Source organism: Delphinapterus leucas, chromosome 6 (assembly GCF_059928025.1).
Source record: "Delphinapterus leucas isolate spDelLeu-1000000601 "Yukka" chromosome 6, BTC_Dleu_Yukka2, whole genome shotgun sequence".
NCBI lineage: Eukaryota > Metazoa > Chordata > Mammalia > Artiodactyla > Monodontidae > Delphinapterus > Delphinapterus leucas.
In genome coordinates, this window is record NC_143134.1 from 124,044,300 (window position 1) to 124,064,501 (window position 20,202).

Sequence of the window (20,202 nt, forward strand, 5' to 3'; positions counted from 1 at the left end):
CTGGTGTGCAACTCCCAGGGACCGCGGCTCTGGCCTGGAGCTCAGATTGCTGGCCACCATGTTGTGAGGGTGCTCAAGCAGCCCCGCTGAAGGTCAGCATGACCAGGAACTGACCTCCAGCCAGCACCAACCTGCCAGCACGTGGTCCTCCAGTCCCACGTAAGCCTTCAAAGGACCGAGAGGCCCGGCTGACGTTTTGACATCAATGTCATAGAGATCCTGGGCCAGAATCGCATGGCTGAGGTGCTCCGGGATTCCTGACACACGGTGCTGCTTGCTCTTCTGAGCTGCTGGGTTTGAGGTGCTTTGTTATACCGCAGTGGATCACTGATACGAGATGCTTTGGCAACTGGATGCGTGGAAAAGAATCCAAAAAAAAAAAAAGAATCCATAGGAAGAATATTCTGGGAAGAAGAAGTGCAAGGAGGAGTCCAAAAGGCATTTTGAAAAGAATCCCTTAGCGTCTGGAAAATAGGATCAGTCCAGACTCCGGGGCAGGAGCTGGAAGCCTCACAGGACCAGGCCCACCAGCCCCACCTGTCCAAGGCCCCTGCTGCAAGCCAGATTCCAGACACGGAACTTTTTGGTTCTTGAAAGCACCGCCCACAACAAATTACCACGAAGGGTGACTTAAAATGACAGAAATTTAGTCTCCCCATTCTGGAGCCCAGAAGTCCAAAACCCCGGTGTGGAGAGCCGCACTTCCTTTGGAGGCTCCAGGGGAGGCCCTTCCCTCTCCCAGCTCCTGCTGGCCAGCTCTTCCTGAGCCTGAGCAGCACGGCTCCTGCCTCTGCCCCGTCTTCTCCCCTGTGTCTGTCTCTCCTCTGTGAGTCTCCGATAAGGGCACTGGTCATTGGATTTGCCCCCCACCCCAAGGTAATCCAGGGTGGTCTCCTCTTCTCACGACCTTAACTTAATGACACCTGCAAAGATCCTTTTTCCGAATAAGGCCCCATTCACAGGGTCCAGGGGTGAGGTTGTGAACACATCTCTTTTGGGGGCAACTATTCAGCTCACTGCAGGCAGTGCACTAGACACCCAAGGGACCCTCCCCCTGCAAAAACAAAACTTGGATTCTGGGATCTGAGAAGAGGAAGTCTCCCAAGACCTCTGACCTCTGTGGAGCAGGTGAGCGGTGAGCAGGCAGGAAGACCCCGGCCCCGAGGGCAGATGCCCGCAGCTGTGCCCTGAGCCCTGCACCTCCAGCTCTGCGGGGCCCCCACCCGCACAGGCGCAATCCCTCCCAGCACCCTGGATTTAGAGCTACGGGATTCCCATGGGTTAAGGTCAAGTAAACATGAGTTCAAGATCAGACTGACAAGCACGTGGTGGAGACGCAGCGCTAGTGAGAGAACGGGGCAACACACGTCGGATTGAGACCCCTAGGACCCTCAGACACCCACCTAGTCAGAACAGCGAAGTGTAAGTGCAGAGAGAGGCACGAGGGACTCACAGCCCTGCTGTTGCGTCACCTGAATGTGCCAACATCCATCGTGCAAAGTGCAGGTTCCATGTCTGCCCACGGTCCAGTGCCTCTGGGCCTCTGCAGGTTCTGTTCCTCTGCCTGGACTCCATCCTCCCCTTCCCTCCCCCTGCCCCCATCCTCTGGGTCTTAATGCAGACATCACATTCCCCAGGCCTGGCCTGAGCCTGAAGGCATCCACACCTCCCAAAACACCTGTCTGAAGGGAACTGCGTGACCCCTGACCTCAGTCCTAGGTCAGCGGGGCCTGTGGCAGTGGGATGAGCTATGTCTGGAAGGGCAATGTGCCCAGGGCCCAAGTCTCCATTTCTCCATTTTCCCCGTGACATACTTGTGCCTGAGGCTGAGGGGCACCAGAAAAACCTGGAGTTTAGTTGAACATGTGGCTGCCCAGGGAAAAAAAAGACTACATTTCCCTGCAGGCTTTGCAGCAAGAAAGGTCATATGACTAATCTCTGGCCAATGGGATGTGAGCAGAAGAGGTATGCTTTTCTAGGTCTTGTCTTTAAAGGGAAAGTCATGCTCTCCACGTCCCTTTTTTTTTTTTTTTTTTTTTTTTTTTTTTTGCTATTCGCGTCCCTTTTGCTCTTCCTCCTTGCTGGAGTGTAGAGGTGATGTTTGGAGCTGGAGCAGCCATTCTGGACTGCCAGACTGACAGAAACCAGGTGTTGAGGAGGTCCCTGAGAAAGTGCAGTCTCCATATCATCCCTCGGACGCTTACACTCAGAGTACTACATGAAAGAGAAATACACTTCTCTCCTGATTAAGCCATTTCTATTTTGGGGTCCCTTGATAAAACGTGTTATATTTTCACTGACTCTTGGGCCGTTTCCAATGATGTATCTGTTTGGTCGGTGTATTGGGTTGGATAGTGGCCCCCCACCACCACCACCCCGCCCGGGTTCATGGTCACCCAGAACTTCAATTAGCAATAATCGCGCCTCGGATAAACTTCACTGGCTATGATACTGCCACTGCGCAAAGCTACACCCAGGACTTCAGAATGTGGCCTATTTGGAAATAGGGTCTCTGAAGGTCATGTGAGGACACAAAGACAGAGAAGGCACGACATGGCTCTGAGCAGCGTCGTGTGTTTGGCTTCATTTGCAGCCTGATATGGTGCTTCTTCATCACAAAAGCCGCCCCACAGTGGGCTGGCAGTCAAGGTGCCAGAGGCCCTTCCCCGCTTCCCAGTGCCCACAGCCGCTGGTGTCACAGAGCATTGGAATGGCCTCTCCAAAGTTCGCTTAGGAGATCTCTGACTCTACCTCCATCCCTTCCTCCTGGCCCACACACCTCAGCCAGGCAGCTTGGTCACTGAATGTGGCTGTCCCCAGAGAGGAGCACCTCTGTTTGGTCACCTTGGCAATGACCAGCATGAAAGGGTGGGGGTGCGGTTATGCAGATCCTTTGGAGATAACCAGGATTCTACCCCAACCCTCCTGTGCAGGTGCTTCTCCCTTCTCCTAAGGGGACCCTCTGGCCAGCCTGGAGGGTCCACAAGGGGATCGAGGGGATGCAAACTTAATCCTGGCCCAGCCATCTGGACTCTCTTATCATCCTGGTCATCAATCCGAGTATAACAATCATTCCAGAGGACATTGGGTGCCCGCGGTGTGGGGTGTAATGGGTCTCCGTAAGTTTTATAAAAATGTCCATGTTAGGAATTCCCTGGTAGTCCAGTGGTTAGGACTCTGCGCTTTCACTGCCAAGGGCCCGGGTTCAAGCCCTGGTTGGGGAATTAGGATCCCGCAAGCCGTGTGGTGTGGCCAAAAAAATACATAAAAATAAAAATGCCCATGTCCCTTTTGCACCGGACCTGTGTCAGTTGGGGTCCCATCAGGAGACAGAAGCCACATGGCAATCTCAACCGGGAAAGTTTGCTACAAGAATTACTAACTGTAACGGAGGATTGGAGTGAAGACCAGACACAAGAAGTAACCTGTAGGGAATTCCCTGGTGGTCCAGTGGTTAGGACTCCACGCTTTCACTGCCGAGGGCCCGGGTTGGATCCCTGGTCAGGGAATTAAGATCCCACAAGACGCGCAGCACAGCCAAAAAAAAGAAGTAACCTGTAGGGCTGAGCTGGAACCCCATCACCCAGGCTGAGATCTTGTTGGCAGAGCTCAGCTGTGGCTCTCGGGACAGCAGAGAAGTCACTGTGGTGTTGGCAGAATTGCAGGAAATCTGCCCTCCGGAACTTGCTGGAAAACCACTATCTGGGAGCTGGGGAAACTGCTTGCCGGGCAGTGTCTCGTCGGAGGCCCTCTGCTACAAAACCATCCCAGGGCTCATCTTTTCAACAAATGTGCTAGAACGATTGGATATCCATGCAAAAAACCCCACAAACAAAAACCCCCAAACCCCAAACCAAAACACTGCCTTGACCCATACCTTGCACCATGTACAAAAATTAGCTCAAATTGAATCACTGACCCAAGTGTAAAACCTAATACTGTAAAACTTCTAGAAGAAAAACACAGAAGGAAATCTTTGTGCCCCTGGGTTGGGTTAAGCAAAGATAAGGTTTCTTAGACTTGACAGGTGCAAAGGAAAAAAAGGAAAAAATGGACAAATCGGACCTCACCAAAATTAAGAACTTGTGCTCTTTGAAAAGCACTGTTAAGAAAATGAAAAGACAAGCCATAGACTGGGAGAAAATCTTTGCAAATCACAATTTTTTTTTTTTTTTTTTCCGGTACGCGGGCTTCTCACTGATGTGGCCTCTCCCGTTGCTGAGCACAGGCTCCGGATGCTCAGGCCCAGCCAGCGGCCATGGCTCACGGGCTTAATCGCTCCGCGGCATGTGGGATCTTCCCGGACCGGGGCACGAACCCGTGTCGCCTGCATCGGCAGGCGGACTCTCAACCACTGCGCCACCAGGGAAGCCTGCAAAGCACATATTTGATAATGTACTGGTTTCCAGAAGATATAAAAGAATTGTCAAAACTCAACAACAAGGAAACAATAAAAAAAATGCAAAATTTTTGAATAGACTCTTTGCCAAAGATTATATACAGGTTGCAACTAAGTACATAAAAAATATTCAACATCATTAGTTGTTGAGGAAATGCAAATAACAACCACAAAGACACACCATTGCACACTCAGTAAAATGACCAGAATTTTTTTCTTTTTGACATGGACCGTTTTTAAAGTCTTTATTGAACTTGTTACAATATTGCTTCTGTTTTATGCTTTGGTTTTTTGACTGCGAGGCATGTGGGATCTTATCTCCCCGACCAGGGATCAAACCCGCACCCCCTACACTGGAAGGCGAAGTCTTAACCACAGGACCACCAGGGAAGTCCCGCATGGCCAGAATTTAAAAACGGATGATACCAAGCGCTACTGAGGATGTGGTGCAACCAGAACTCCCACACCCCGCAGTGGGATGTAAACGCGCAGCCCGAAAGCTTCCTGGCAACTCTGGAGGAAGTTAAACCTACCCTGACCGCACCGCTCAGCGTCCCTGCTCTGTATCACCCCAGGGAAAATGGATTTCCTTCACACAGAACCTCGAATGCAGACTTGATGGCAGCTCTGCTCTTGCTCTCCCAAAGCCAGAACCAACTCCGAGGGCCTTCAGGTGGTGATTGGCTCAAGCCGGTGCCTGGTGCCAGGAGTCCCCCTGGCAGAGAGGGGGTGCTGAATTTCCAGGACCCTCTGCCTAATGACAGAGGCCAGACCTGAAGGCTGTGGCTGCTTTATTCCATTTATGTGACGTGCAGGGGAAGAGCCCGAGCTCCCCAGGGCTGGGCCACGGGAGGGCTGGAAGGAAGAGGGGCCCCGGGGTCTGTCGGGGGTGGAACTGGTCTGTAGCCTGAAAGAGGTGGTGCCCACAGGGCTGTCTGTGTAAACACCGGCAGAGATGCACAGTGAAAGGGCGCATTTGCCTGTATTTCTTTAAACAGTGGGAGAAAGAGGCAAACGCTGCCGCAGTGTCCACGGCCCCTCCAGGCCGGGTAGCTGGCGCGGGACCCCACTAGGGACCTAGCCGCGACACGCCCCGGTCCCTGGGCTCACCGCCCCTCCCGCGCCCCGCGCGACCGACCCTGCCCCGTGGGACCTCCTCAGGCCGCCCGGCTCCACCACCCGTCTCTTCTCTGCAGGGGCCCGCGCGACAGCCCCGCCCGTGACAGTCCCCTCCCGTGACGACGGCCCCGCCTGTGACAACCCCGCCGCTCAAGGGTGCGGGCTGGGGTCGCGGGCGGGCGAGGCCTCGGCGCCCTCCCCTTTCTCTCCAGGGCGGGGCGCGGGGAGGGGGGCGGTGGGGTGGAGGCGGGGGCGGTGGGGTGGAGGCGGGGCCGCAGTCACCTCCCACCAGCACCGCGGCCCGCCGCCGCGCCCCCGGCCCTCCCTCCCTCCCTCCCTCCCTCCTCCCCCTCCTCCTCCCTCCTCCCCCTCCCCGCCGCGCGCCCCCGCACCGCCACCCTCGCGGCCACGCGCCCTCTCCCGCCTTCTGCTCCCTGCCCGCACCCCGCGCGCGTCCCCGCCGCGCCCCCTCCCCGCGCCTCCCCTCCGCGCGCGCGCGCCCGGCCGTCAGAGGCGAGCGCTCCGGCGCGGACGCGGGGCGGGGAGGAGGCGCGGCGGCCGTTGCGGGCCGGCCCGCGGGGCTGAGGCCGAGCCGAACCGAGCCGAGCCGGGCCGGTGCACGGCCCGCGCCCACCATGCGGCGGCTGCGGCGCCTGGCGCACCTGGTGCTCTTCTGCCCCTTCTCCAAGGGCCTGCAGGTAGGCGCGCCCCCGCCCCGGCCCCGGCCGGCTCCCGCCCCCGCCCCGCCCGCTGTGGGGCCCGGGCCTCGGCGGGGGCGCGCGGCGTCCAGCCTGGGGCCCGGGGCGGGTTCGGGACTCAAGGCCGATGAGCGCTGCGGTGCGTGGCCCCCGGGGAGGCTGGGGGCAGGGAGGGGACTGGGGACTGGGGTGAGGGTTGTCCATGCGGTGAGCGGAGCGGCAGGGCCCCGCGGATGCTGCAGGGTGGCACCCCTGCCTCTGGGGCTGAAGGAGGCCCCACCCCGCCGCGGGCTGGACCTGCTCCCGCAGGCCCAGAAGCCACACCAAGTCCGCTCCGCTTCCCTCTACTTAAAAGACCAGGTTTGTTTTCCTGTGATGGAAAACTTGGGACCCATAGAACCACCCTAAGGACTACCCTCCCCCCGGGCCATCCCCCAGCCAGCCCGAGATTAGGAGTGTGCCCTGACCCCGCAGTGACCTTGGACGAATCACTGTCCCTCTCAGGACCCTGCCATCTGCAGGGGAGGCCCAGGCTGCCTCGGGTGCCAGCTGTCAGGAGCCCTGTCACCTCTGCTTTGGGTGATCTGAGCCAGGCCCACATCAGAGTCTCAAATCATCCAGGCCACACCTACGACCTCAGTGCCCTCCAGGACCCCAGCCCCTGGGCGGAAGGAGACAGCCCTGATCAGAGCCCAGGCCACCGTGTTCCCCTCTGTGGAGAAGGGTGGGAGCCAGGTAACCCGGTACTTGTCTGTGCCAGAAGCCCTTCCTCCCCGCCTGGGGCCTTGGGTTCGTGGTGGTCCCCACCCAGCGCTGGGCAAGGTGGGAGCTGAGGGTCTGTGTCCACCCCCATGCTGGTAGGCAGGGGGTGCAGCAGCCCCCGTCCTGCGGGAAAGGCCTTGATGGAGCTGCCGCAGGGGAGGCCAGAGTCGCGGGTCCCGGACCCTGGGTGTCAGGCCTCTGAGCTCAGCCCGGGAACGGCAGATGGGCATGGACAGGAGAGGGGTTCTGGTGGGTTCCCAGTGGTTTGAGCCCAGGACCCCCGTTAATGTCAGGACACACCCTGAGCCTCAGTTTCCCTGCCTGTGAAGCACACTCGTGGGTTGGTAGTGAGGGTTCGAGGTCGTGGCGCATGTGGGTCACTGGCCCCAAGGCTGCCGTTCACTGTGCTGTTACTGTCCCCCGAGTGACCCCCCCCCAAGCGGCTCCACGAGGAGCCGGGCAGGCCACGGTGGGGGAGCAGCTGCACAGGACCCACTGAGGAGCAGCGCATTCCCTGTCCTAGGGGCTCACTCGCCCCTGGGTGACAGGACCCACAAGAGCCAGGGCAGGGACTACTTCTGGAGGAGGTGCCCGCCTAAGATAAGGGCCCGGGGTTCGGTCACAGCTAGCCAAGTGCAGACGGTGTCCTGGGAGCTGGGCCGCCACCTGAAGGCCCGAGCTGGAGGGCATCTGGCGGGACACTGGGCAGTGTCCAGGGTGGGCCCTGCAGTCAGTCTGGGAAGCCTGGGTCCGGCCCAGGGCAGCCCCTGGGTCCAGTGTAGGCTACAGCCTGCCCTCGTCCTGGCCATCCCCCCAGGACTCCCAGCGCTGGCCCCCCAGAGGCCCTGCCCACCTCCACCTCAGGGCGTGGGTCACCAGCGGCTGGAAGTCCTCTGACCTCATCCTGCCAGACAACACCCCCAGCTCCCCGACCCCCCACCCACTGTCCCTGTGCTTTCCTGTTTTTCCCTTTGAACAAAACTGGCGGAAACAGATGCAGTGGCAGGGACTAGTGGGCCTGAGACCCAACCCGCTCACTCGTCCCCAGGGCCACCCCAGGCCTCTGAGGCTCCGAGCCTGCCCCTGGAGCTCTCAGAGGCCCTCCTGCTGCGGCACCTCCGTGTGAGTCGGTGCTAGGGAAGCAGGAGGTGAGGACCCCGCCTCTCCTGGAAGAACCGTAAAAATGAGCACAGATGCCTGGGCTGGGCCTGCAGGGCCCTGCCCTGTCCTCAGTGGGGACCCGTTGGCCCCATTTCTCGGCCCCAGCCCCCAGGTGACTAGGACCCAGGACTAACCAGGACTGGAGCTGCTCCCTGGCCCGCGGGTGGTAGGGTGCGTGACCAGTGCTGGCAGTGGTTCCCCTCTAGGGCAGGCTGGCCTGAAGCCCCAGGCCCTCCTGCCCTCCTGGGCCCTGGGCCCGGGCCCTGTTCTCTGGGGCTCAGCTGCCTGGTCAAGGTGTCTGAGCTCTTGCATGGGTCAGCACATGGTAACCCCATCCCATCAGCTGGCCGCCCCTGGACAGCAGCCAGTGAGGCCTGTGACTTACCAGGATGGGGGTAGGGAAGGAAGTTGATGCCCCTGCAATCCCGGCTTGGGGACTGGATGGGAGACAGTGCCCCCAGCTCCTGCAGGGCTCTGGGACTCTCCCACCCTGTGATTCTACCCGTCAGCTGGCGAAACGTGGCAGAGGGGCTGAGCCCTCCATAGAAGCAGTTCCCGGCCCAGCCCAGACTTCCGGGACAGAGCCTGTGGCAGCAGGGCCAGGGGCTGCATGTCTTGGTTATCTGTTCTTTATCGTGGTAAATTATACATCACATAAATTGAGCATCTTAACCCTTTTTAAGTGCACGGTTCGGGGGCGCTAAGCACATTTATATTGCTGTGCGGCCGTCACCATCCGTCGTCTCTAGAACCTGTCCCATCATCTCCCCAGACAAACTCCATCCCCTTTAGACACTCACTCCCCATCCTCCCCAGCCCCTGGCCCCCAGCCCTTCCTGTCTCTGTGGATCTGACTCGAGGCCCTCGCATGGGTGGAATCACAGGATCTGTCTCGTGTCTGGCTCATTTCACTGGACATGATGTCCTCCTGTCCTAGGGGCTCACTCGCCCATGGGTGACAGGACCCACGGGGGCCAGGGCAGGGACTGCTGTAGCCTGGGTCGGGATTTCTCTGCCTTTTCGTGGCTGTATAATATTCCGTCGTGTGGACGGACCACATTTGGTTTATCTACTCATCTGTCAATGGACAAACGGGCTGTATCCACCTTTTGGCTTCTGTGATCGTGGGTGGGTGAGGCCGTGTCTCTTAAAGGCTCACAGGGTGACCGTGCCTCCAACCCCGCGGCCCCTGCTGGCCCGGGTCCAGCCCGAAATCTCCACCACCCAGGGGGACAGTGCGCGGGGGTGTGGGTGCTCTTCCAGCCTGACCTCGTGCAGAGGTTACATGTCACTATGAAATGCGGGCCAGGACAGGACAGGAGGGAAAATTGTTCGAAATCTCTTTATTCAGCAAAATAATGAGCGTCTACCCCATATCTCCCTCATTTTGGAATTTATTTTTACCTGCCCGTGAGATTTAAAGGTCTGGGAGACACCAGGCCCCGGCCCCACCCACAGTGAGTAGGTAGAGGGGGAGGGAGACGTTGGGCTGGGCAGGTGCTGGCCCCCGGAGGGAGGGGCACCCCTCTGGAAGGCTGGGGTCCGGGACGTGGGGTCAGCACCCCAAATGCGGCGCTCCCTCATGGCCCCCTCCCCCGCAGGGCCGGCTCCCGGGCCTCAGGGTCAAGTACGTCTTCCTGGTCTGGCTGGGCATCTTCGCGGGCAGCTGGCTGGCCTACGTTCACTACTCGTCCTACGCTGAGCTCTGCCGCGGGCATATCTGCCAGGTGGTCATCGTAAGTGTCACCTCGGGCCAGGCCTGTGGGCTCCTGGGCCAGCGCTCCTGCCGTGGCAGCTTAGAGACGTGGCTCAGAGGCGCCGGCTCAGCGGGTTTTAAGACACATCTGACCGTGCCGACTGCAGAGCTGCCCCTGGCGGGCCACGGGGGAGGCCAGAGAGGAATGCGGAGGCCAAGGGCAGGCTGCGCAGATGCGGGCGGCTGGGGACGGGCAGATGGACAGAGCCAGATGTAGAGGTGTCCATGAGGGAGACATTTTAGCCCAGACGGGGACAGGCAGGCGCTGGTGGCCTTGAGGGCCCCTCCTGGAGCCAGGAGTCCAGCAAAGGAGGCTGCGGGGCATGGTCTTCGGGGCCTCAGACGGGAGACAGCGCTAAGTCGCCACCGTGGCGTCTACAGCAAGGCCGTGCACGTGCGTGTGAGGGCGCGTGAGCCTGCGTGTGCTTGTCCACACCAGCGCTTGTGCACCCACGAGCGTGCACACAGGGTGGCTCACTGCTCCTGCTGATGGAGTGACTGGCTGGAGGGCGGGGTGAGGCCGGCCGAAGGGGCCCTGGCAAACCTCAGACTCTGATCCTCCCCCACCCCCGGCCGCCCTGCCTGGCCTCCCCGGGCAGGTTGGAGCCCTTGGTGAGCCGACCAGGGTTCTGAGGCCTCCATGCCACTTGGGGACAGACCTGCCCTGCCCCAGCAGAGCTCCTGGGGTCTCGAAGGGGGAGCCTTGCCTCGCACCAGCCAGGGGCCTGGAGTTTCTCCTCCTCTGCAGGTTGAGAGCACTCCTCCTGGGGAGCTGTGTGGCGCCCCGGAAGGGCTCAGCAGGCCTGTTCTGGGCAAGGTCCCAGGGGGGCCACACTTGGGAAAGCCCAGAGGTGGCGGTGGGAGCGGCACGGGGCTCCAGAGCGGGAAAGCCCGTGCGTAGGGACTTGTACGGGGCCCATTGATGGTTGGCTCAGGCCTCCTGGGGGCAGGGCTGCCACCAGGCACCGAGGGCGCAGTCCCAGCTCAGAGGAGAAGGCCTCGGGCCTCCCGGCCATTCTCAGGCAAGCTCATTTATTCCAGAAAGGCTCACTGGGGGCCTCCAGGGGCCTGGCCCGAGCTGGGTGCTGGACATATGGCTCTGCCTTCACAGTTGGGGTCGGGGGGGAGCTGGGGAGACCCAGGGGCAGGCGTGTGGGGGGATGGAGCCCGGCCTCTGGGTGCGGGCGGGAAAAGGCCCTGCTCTGGGGACCCCTCGGGCCAGGGAGCAGGGCGGGAGGCCTGGGATGAGCCCGGGCCGCCTGGTGCTGGCAGTGGGTGGAGGGGCCTTTGCGGGCAGCAAGACCTGGAAGGTGGCATGCGATGGGGTCTGGCCAGTGGCATGCAGGGAGCAGACTGCTCAGGGCTGGCGGGTGTTTTCTGAGGACCTCCTGTGTGCCCCCAGCAGCGCCCCAACACGCAGAGGACTGAGGGGCCCTGGGGGAGCAGAGGAGGAGCCCGCCCCTCCCAGCCAGAGGAACTGCAGCTTCCGTTTTCCCAGAGTGCCCTGGCTGCTGGGCCCAGCTCTCCTGAGGCCTGTCCCTGGGGCCATGGGGACACCCTCTCCTTTCCAGGGGAGACCTGCCCGCCTCATGGGGGTATCAGCCGTCTCCAAGATATTCCACAGCTTGTCCAAGGCCACCCAGTGTGTGTGTGTGTGTGGGGAAGGCAGGACCAGGGGCCACGGACCTGGTGCCCATGGGCCTCTGGGTGCTCGGCCGGGTCCCCACCACCGCCCAGTCTGCGCACAGTAAACAGGCTGGGAGGGGAGGTGTCTCATGGGTCGCAGGAGCGCTGGGTCTGATGGACACACTGCCCACCTCAGCTTCCGTGGAAGCCCCTCCCCACACTGGTGGGCGGTGTGGCTGACAGGTCCCTTCCCCCGCCCTGGCCCAGCCCTGCCGCCCAGCCTCCCTGGCAGACCCCCCCACAAGGGCCCTGTGGCCCTGGGGCTTTTCGCGGGTCAGAACAGACCCCCGTGGTGGAGGGCCTCCCTCCAAGGTGGCAGAATGACAGTGTGTGGTCTCTTCGTTTTCCTCTGGATGAATGGCTGTCGTGGCCTCCCTGGTCCCCATAGGTGAGTCCAGGGCCTCTGGCGCCTCCCGCCCCTCAGCACTCTCTCTGCACCTCCCTTCCCTCTCCTTCCTCAAGGCCCTCTCCACCAAGGGCCTGGGCACCATGGCTACGGTGATGTGCATCCAGGAATTCACCCCCCTACTCGCTCCAGACGCCACGACTCCCCCCCCACCCCCCGCAGGGACGGGCCTGACTCCATCCCCTCCGGCCTCACCTGCTCAGGTCAGCCCAGACCCCCAGGACTCAGGGGGCTGCAAGGCCTCGTCTAGAGCCGAGAAGGGGCCAGTGGGGGCGGCAGCTACTCCAGAGCCTGACCTAATTACTGCAGAAAGCTTCTCCCTGTGCATCTGGCTAAAGAAGGGGCCGGTGGGCGGGCAGGACAAGCCCCTGCCTCCCCAGGCCACTTCCTGCATCTTCCTCTCCGCAGTGTGACCAGTACCGCAAGGGCATCATCTCAGGCTCCATCTGCCAGGACCTGTGCCACCTGCACCAGGTGGAGTGGAGGACCTGCCTCTCCTCTGTCCCGGGCCAGCAGGTAAGCCCAGCAGGGTCGGGCCAGGGTCAGCCCCAGGGCTCAGACGCCCTCAGTGCAGCCAGAGGAGGACATCTGCACGGAGGGTCCCTGTGGTCCTGTGCAGGTGTACAGCGGGCTCTGGCAGGGCAAGGAGGTGACCATCAAGTGTGGCATTGAGGAGAGCCTGGACTTGAAGGCGGGGGCAGATGCGGCCCCCCGGCGGGAGCTGGTCCTCTTTGACAAGCCCACCCGTGGCACCTCGATTAAGGAGTTCCAGGAGATGACCCTCAGCTTTCTCAAGGTCAGTTGGCCCTCCTGGGGGCCAGTCAAGTTCATGCCCAGGGACGTGTGACAGGGCAGGAGGCAGGCTGGGTGGAGGCCACACGGGCCAGCCAGGTGCCTGGCTAGCCCCCCAGCTCCAAGCAGACCCTCCCTCAGGGAGGAGCCAGAGGCTTGAGGCCCCACCCCAGGGGCATCTTCGGGGAGAGCGGGAGGGGCAGATGAGCAGTAAGGGGGCCCCAGGCTCCGCAGCTGGGCTTCCAGGAGTGGCGAGGGGGCCTTGCAGGTCCCTGGCTGTCCCCTCCATCCTGTCAGCTGGAGGCGGGGCTCCCCCTGCCTGGCGGACGTGCGGGGTCCGGAGCGCAGACTGCTGGCCGGCTGGCCGACGCCCTGGCCTCCTCTCTCCTGCCCCCAAACCGCAGGCAAACCTGGGAGACCTGCCCTCCCTGCCCACGCTGGCCGGACAGGTCCTGCTCATGGCCGACTTCAACAAGGACCACAGGGTGTCCCTGGCCGAGGCCAAGTCAGTGTGGGCCCTGCTGCAGCGGAACGAGTTCTTGCTGCTGCTGTCCCTGCAGGAGAAGGAGCACGCCTCCCGGCTGCTGGGCTACTGCGGGGACCTGTACCTCACCGAGGGGGTCCCGCACAGCTCCTGGCCCGGGGCCGTGCTCCCGCCCCTGCTGCGCCCGCTGCTGCCACCCGCCCTGCACGGGGCCCTGCAGCAGTGGCTGGGGCCCGCGTGGCCCTGGCGCGCCAAGATTGCCATCGGCCTGCTGGAGTTCGTGGAGGAGCTGTTCCACGGCGCCTATGGGACCTTCTACATGTGCGAGACCACGCTAGCCAACGTGGGCTACACAGCCAAGTACGACTTCAGGATGGCTGACCTGCAGCAGGTGGCGCCCGAGGCCGCCGTGCGCCGCTTCCTGCGGGGCCGCCACTGCGAGCACAGCTCGGACTGCACCTACGGGCGCGACTGCAGGGCGCCCTGCGACACGCTCCTGCGGCAGTGCAAGGGCGACCTGGTGCAGCCCAACCTGGCCAAGGTGTGCGAGCTGCTGCAGGACTACCTGCTGCCCGGCGCCCCCGCCGGCCTGCGCGCCGCGCTGGGCAAGCAGCTGCGCACGTGCACCACGCTGAGCGGGCTGGCCAGCCAGGTGGAGGCACACCATTCGCTGGTGCTCAGCCACCTCAAGACCCTGCTCTGGAAGGAGATCTCCAACACCAAGTACACCTGACGGCTGGCGGGCGCTCCCGCCCTGCCCCAAGAACCACGCCTGCCCTTGGCCCTCTCCCCCCTTCCCCCACCAAAGGACGGGGCTGCTCCAGTGTCGACCCTGTGGGTCTCCAGAGCTCAGGCAGCCGTGGGGCTCCTGCCCCTACCCCCACCACCCCCAGGGTTTTCTAGGCTCCCAGACGCGACTGTGCAGCTGGAATGGGAGAGGCTGGGAGGAGAGGGAAGGACCTAGAGCCCGAGCACCAAGGGCTGGCCAAGGGACCTGCCTAGACCAAGGTTTTGTTACTTTGGAGAACATGCGTGTAAATAAATAGATTTTCCGTGAGCACCCGAGTCCCCTCAGCCCACTCCAGACCCCAGCCTGGACGGTCTGCTGGAGGGCAGCCACATCCTGGCTGTTGGTTGGCTGGGGTTATGACTGGAGCCAAGGGCAAGGGCGCTGCAAGCTGAGCCCCCAGCCCGGATCCGGTGTGGTTCCGATGGGGATGGGAGGGTGGGCTGACGGAAGTTTTTCTCTCGTAAGGAGCTTCTACACTAACTTCTCCCTGTGCCGCAGAGCCGTGTGGCCCAGCCTACGAAGGCGTCTCCACTGATGCCAATGAGCCACTAGGTGTACATCCACTGTCCGGGAAAAAGCCAAGGGTCCCCTGTTCCCTCCTCCCCCGCGCAAACAGGAAGCTGTGAGCCCAGGAGCCTGACCCTCTCACACCCTCAACTCCTGCTGCACCCTCAGCTGATAAGACAGAAACGCAAGTCCAGACAGTGTATTCAAGACCCATTTATTCTCTAGTTCTGCCCACATGGAGATGCCCTCCTCGAAAAGGGGTTGAATCCTTCCGTTCACTTTAACACTTTGTGCTGAAGACACGTGCTCCAACTATGAGATCCACATTCTTAAAGCACTACTTCTTAACCCTCATCTAGATTCCCCCCTTGGATGGCGGGAGATGACCCAACACAGCGAAGAACGGCTCAGGACTGGGGGCTCTGCTCACCCAAGGGACCGTGCAGCTCCCCTGACCAGCGGGCTGGAGCCAGGATTAGGGCCCTAAGACGAGGGGCGCCTGCTGGGCTGCCACCCCCGCCCCCTGTCCTCTTCACTAGGCTGGCCGTCACCTTCAGTTTCCCTGGAGTCTGGGGATTCCAGAAGGTCTCTGCTCACAGTTCTGTATCGCACCTGCTGCCTCAGCACCACTGATCCACACCAAGGGGGAAAAGCACACACAACTGCTTTTCAGCACACCGACGTTCCACGCAAGTTATTTTATTAAGCCCGCAGGTTCCTTTTCATCAGAGGACATTCGCAAGGCCATGACTTCCCCCGGCTCCCCACTGCCCATGCCAGCAGACTGGACGTGCATGGCCCCCGTGCTGAGTCGCGCACACCCCTCCTGGCTCCACTCTGGCGCACTCTCCTGGAGAACTGAGGGCGGTGCCCTGGGCTCTTCCGGCCCGGATCTGCAGACAGAAAACAGAGATGACCCACTCGCCACGCCTCCCAGCGCTGGGTGGGCTGGACCCCAGTCGAGCCGCCTTAGCAGAGCACCTGGCTTCTGGAACGCAAGGACACAGCTGCTCAAGCCTCTTCAGCCTCTCCTGCCAGACACGCCAAGCCCTGCTCCCCTCTCCTTCTGACCATTCCACCCAGTTTCTAGGGGAATTCAGCCAGGGAGGTTCTACCAAGTAGGATGGGACAGGAAACCCAGCTGCTGCCGGGCTCAAAGGTGGACCTACCGGATGTACCGCCACCCGCCACCCTCTCTGCTCAAGTCGGCTTGCTTCCGGCAATTACACTGTCACCCCAACCCCACTCCAGTTGACAAGCCACACAGCGCACGACACGAGGAAGTGGGCAAAAACTCTGGTAGCTGGTTAGTAGCAGCCAAAAGTTCAAGATTCTCAAAAACACAAAACACAACAAAATAAAGAGCACACTTCCAAAACCTGGATTAAGAACCAACCAGACACATGCTGTGCAGGCCGCTCCCGCCCACCCTACGGTCCCTCCCAAGGGCACCGGGGCTGGCTCTGAGGCTGGGTCACACCAGCTCTGGTGGAAGCCAGCTGTCCCGTCGTGAGGAGCCTCGGGCATGCCGTCTTGGAAGTGCTTCTTTCTGGCCCGATCAAGCCTTCAGATGCTGCAGCCAGAGCCACCCGGCCAGGCCGCCCTGAGCCACAGGCCTGGCCATTTGCTGCCAACACGCTAACGGGGGAGGTGGCTGAGGTCAGGCCACTGTCCTGCCTCACCACCAGTTCTGCCCACCGAGGCCTTCACTGTCAGCTACTTGGACATTCTCACCTCTCCTCAAAGCACACCCACAATTGATACCATGTGCTTGTATTAAAGGGTCCAAAAGTTCTGTCAAACCCCCAGCCAGGCACCCCGCTCCCAACTTACCTGTCCTGAAGCCAGTCCTAGAGTGACAGGAGCCACACCTGCAGGTCTGTTCCACTGACCAGCCGCAGAGGACCAAGCTGGGCCCACGGACCTGAGAAACGGAATCCAATCCGTGAATCCCTCCCAAATTATCTTCTATAGCCTTGGCCCCATCAGCATTTGGGACCCTGTAGCTTTACTGTGGGGCCATCCTGGGCACCACAGGACATGCAGCCACAGCCCTGGGCCCCACCAACTAGATGCCAGCAGCACCCCATCCCTTTCCTGCCCTGCGAGTTGCCACGTGCCCTGGGAGGGGGACAAACTGCCCCTAGGCGAAGAGCCACTAACCTACAGCTTTTGTCCAACCCTCCAACTTAAACATTTCGGGAAACAGCAAACTGCATTCTCCATCTGCAGGGAGACCACGACACCCCTGGTCTGGAGGATCATTTTATAGGGTTACGGTCGGCCCGTCGAGGGGCTCCACGAAGGGGCCCGACTTCTGCCTCACCAACAGGACAAAAGCCAGGAGCGAACCTCCGGCCTTCCTTCCAGAGTGACTCGTCTCAAGGTCCTCAGAGTACGAGCGCTCGTGGACCAGTGGCTCTGGGCCCCCCTCATCCCCACCTAGGGTCCTACTCTGAACATGGCCTGGAAGCCCCACAGGACCTTGATACCAGCTCAGCAGCCCTCAGCCAGGGATGCAGGTCAAACTTGCCCAGGGATTCCTAAAAACTCCTCGCCAGGCAGACCAACAGAACATTCATTTCCAGTAAGGAGACTCTCTCCTGGTCAATCCCATTGTGCCCAAAGCTTGCCATATGCCTGTACACATATCTCATTTAATTCTCAAAACTTATAAAGAAAAAGAACATCAGTCTTCAAGGGCCTGCGCACAGCTCCCACCGCAAGCGCGCGTGGAAACAAGGTGCTCCCTCCTGCAGCTTCTGGTGGTGTCCGGCTACAAACCATTCTTAGCGCCCACTGTTCTGAGCACTGAGCGTAGAAATAGCCGCTTCCTCTCCGCCCCAACGTCACAGGTGCAGCAGGGCTGCCGCACCCGTGGTGCCGGCAAGTCCGGCATCTGCAGGGCAGTGTCCCGCCCGCCCAGCAGGCCTCCAGGAGGAGCTCAGAAAAGCACCGCCTCTCACCTCGGTCTGGACCGTGTCGGCTGGTCATTCTTGCCTAGGTTCACAGGCCAACAGCCGCTGTCCTTCCTGTGCTGAACAACAAGTGGTCGGCCCAGAATCAGAGCGCAGGAAAAGCTGGCTGCCATTATTACTGTTGCCAGTATTTAAAACTAGTGGAGGCTGGGCTTCCCTGGTGGTGCAGTGGTTAAGAACCCGCCTGCCGATGCAGGGGACACGGGTTCGAGGCCTGGTCCGGGAAGATCCCACATGCTGCGGAACAACTGAGCCCGTGAGCCACAACTACTGAGCCTGCGCCACAACTATTGAAGCCCGAGCGCCTAGAGCCCGTGGCTCCAGTGAAGAGGAGCCCCCGCTCGCCGCACCTAAAGAAAGCCCATGTGCAGGGACGAAGACCCAACGCAGCCAAAAATAAATAAACAAATTTATATATAAAAAAGTAGTACTGAAGGCTGCTACTGACACATGAACCCTTCACCTTTCCACCGTCACCTTTCAGACCCGCAACGGGCAGCCCGAGGCAAAAATTGAAAAGGGCTGCCTGTGCTGGCACCTGGCAATAGGCTGGTGTTTGATGAACCCAGGGGACCGTAGTGCAGCCAGGAGGACCCTCCTCAGAAATCTCTGCACCCTCTCCCAGGGAGCTACTAGTGAGGTCCTAGATAGATCAACGGATCAAAGTACACTATACAAAGCAACACAGGAAACATTCCTCTAGAATTCAGAAAAGCCTCACGTAAGGTAGCACAGCCGGCCTTCGGAATTGTCTCCGTAACGTTTAAACCTGGCAACTTTATTTCTAGAGTTTCTGGCTGCACAACCCATCATAAAATTTCTTTTAAGAGAGAGTAACTACCCATGGATCCACCTAATATAGTCTAATTATTTCAGATCGTTAGGTGGTTATTATTGAGCTCACGCTAGAAAGGAAAATTTTAGTGCCACCCTTTTTTAATCCAATGTGACAGATCTTCAGCAAGTCAGTCTTACCGAAACCCACTCACCTTTCCTGCTCATCACTGCACCAGCGGGTCACTCCTACCTGCTGCCGTCACACACCTGGCAACCTCGTGTTCCAGGGCCGGCCAAGAACTAGGAGGGAATTAAGAGTGCTTTTACACAACAGGTGTCAGGCTGCCAGTAGACACACCCCCAGTCAGCACAGTCAAGTGTCAGACTATCAATCATCCAGACGTCCACGGGCCAGGACGCTGGGCACAGTCAGGCCTCTCTTCTCTCCGCCACCTAATGACACAGATGTGGCACAGCAACCACACCTGCAACGCCTCTAGGGGCAGTGCCTACAGAAGATTAAATAACTCAAGTTTTTATTCCCTGACCACATGGATGCCCTGGCCCCGTGCTTAGAATGTAACAAAAAAGGCATTCAACTAGCACAAAAATTATTCTTCAGCGCAAACCTGTCCCAGCACACGTGTCAACTCACCTGAGACCCCAGCAGGCCCCTAGTTCCCAGCAGGCAAACTCCCTAGAGAAAAAAGAAACCCACGCTTTATAACAACCTTACAAGCCCACAAAAAGGCCCTTCACCCAGGCTTTATTTTGCTGCATTTGATCTCCAGGGCCTACACGTGTCTACACACCAAACCCAGGTACCCTCCGTGTTTTACTCCCTGTTTAATTTGGGGGGGTGTGGAAACTGCAGGTTACAATACAGCAGCGCAGACCGCAGGTGATCAAGGGACCAGGCTATGAATGCAGCCACCCCTTCCACAAGGAGGCCACCGCATTCACACCCACTGCACTGCACACACGCACTATAGTTCGGAAATCGCCTCACTTAGAGCTCAGTAAGCAGTGACAACCAGTCCTTTAAAGACAAAACAACAGATGGCCAGGGGTATAACGTGACTCCCTCAAGGTCGCAAGCAGGGAAAGCAGTGGCGCTGAAGGCGGGAGGGGGCAATTTCCGAATGAAATGTCCCGACTCACCCATTAAACTACTGCTGCCTATAGCCGTGTTCTCGAGGCTTCAGAGCCGGGAAGGTGCGGAAAGCATAGCAATCCGCGGCGCCCCCAGCCCCGGCCCCACGATGCTACGCGGAGGCGCCGGAACCTCGCCGCACCCACCCCGCCGACACAAGGAACCTCTGCGCCCGCCTATCCCGCGGACCCGGGCGCACATTCGACCATCGCGACCCACGATGGAGACGCGGGGGTCGGGGTTCGGCCGGCGGCGGGCGCCGGGTCGGGCGGGGACCCGAGCCCGCACCCCACCATCCCCGTAGCCCGGAAAGGCCGCGCGACTGCGCGCCGCGCCTTTTATAGCGCGGACGGCGGCCCGCGAGGCCCAACCCGCGCCCTCCCCGAGTTCGCCGCAGCCGCAGCGCCCTCTAGCGGACCCTCCAGGCTGCACCGAGCATGTGGCGCCTCCGTACCTCGGCCGAGCTCCCCGGCCGGGCCTCCTGGGCTCACCTATCGCGTCCACGGGCCCTCCCCGAGCCAGCCCCTCCCAGCTGTCAGGAAGTCCCGCCTTCCCGCCCGCGCGTACGGCCGGGACCAGTGGCCGGCGGGACAGCACGAGTCAGCTTCTTCGAAGCGCTTAGAAGAGGGCCAGGCACAGAGGCACTTGATAACGTCTCCCGTAGTTACTGCCGTGACCCCACGAGCGTCCCTGCAGAAGGGCCTCCCGCTTTCTGGGGAGCCTTGGCTGAGCTG

General features: G+C 60.5%; 1 protein-coding gene, 1 long non-coding RNA gene, 2 other non-coding genes and 1 pseudogene across 8 annotated transcripts; 1 reads left to right on the forward strand and 4 right to left on the reverse strand.

Moving 5' to 3' along the window:
• Positions 1-2,402: 2,402 nt before the first annotated feature.
• Positions 2,403-2,469, reverse strand: LOC115802752 (U4 spliceosomal RNA; annotated as a pseudogene).
• Positions 2,470-5,945: 3,476 nt separating this feature from the next.
• Positions 5,946-15,252, forward strand: DIPK1B (divergent protein kinase domain 1B). Its single transcript, XM_022578153.3, has 5 exons — positions 5,946-6,216; positions 9,741-9,875; positions 12,396-12,503; positions 12,607-12,783; positions 13,184-15,252. Exons 1-5 carry the CDS (start codon positions 6,154-6,156, stop codon positions 13,994-13,996), a joined length of 1,296 nt encoding a protein of 431 aa, XP_022433861.1. The 5' UTR covers positions 5,946-6,153; the 3' UTR covers positions 13,997-15,252.
• LOC111177020 (uncharacterized) lies at positions 15,244-19,780 on the reverse strand. Of its 5 annotated transcripts, none has more exons than XR_002645201.3 (6): positions 19,477-19,780; positions 18,971-19,012; positions 18,528-18,615; positions 17,527-17,592; positions 16,394-16,484; positions 15,244-15,453 (listed from the first exon to the last, which is right to left on the reverse strand). It is a non-coding gene; the product is annotated as an uncharacterized LOC111177020 (long non-coding RNA). The 5 variants fall into 5 exon arrangements; XR_002645200.3 differs by having other exon boundaries at positions 17,527-17,597; XR_016393691.1 differs by lacking the exon at positions 18,971-19,012 and having other exon boundaries at positions 17,527-17,597; positions 19,477-19,779.
• LOC115802746 (small nucleolar RNA SNORA43) lies at positions 17,327-17,460 on the reverse strand. Its single transcript, XR_004023275.2, has one exon. It is a non-coding gene; the product is annotated as a small nucleolar RNA SNORA43 (small nucleolar RNA).
• On the reverse strand, positions 18,692-18,822 carry LOC115802748 (small nucleolar RNA SNORA17). Its single transcript, XR_004023277.1, has one exon. It is a non-coding gene; the product is annotated as a small nucleolar RNA SNORA17 (small nucleolar RNA).
• Positions 19,781-20,202: the final 422 nt, after the last annotated feature.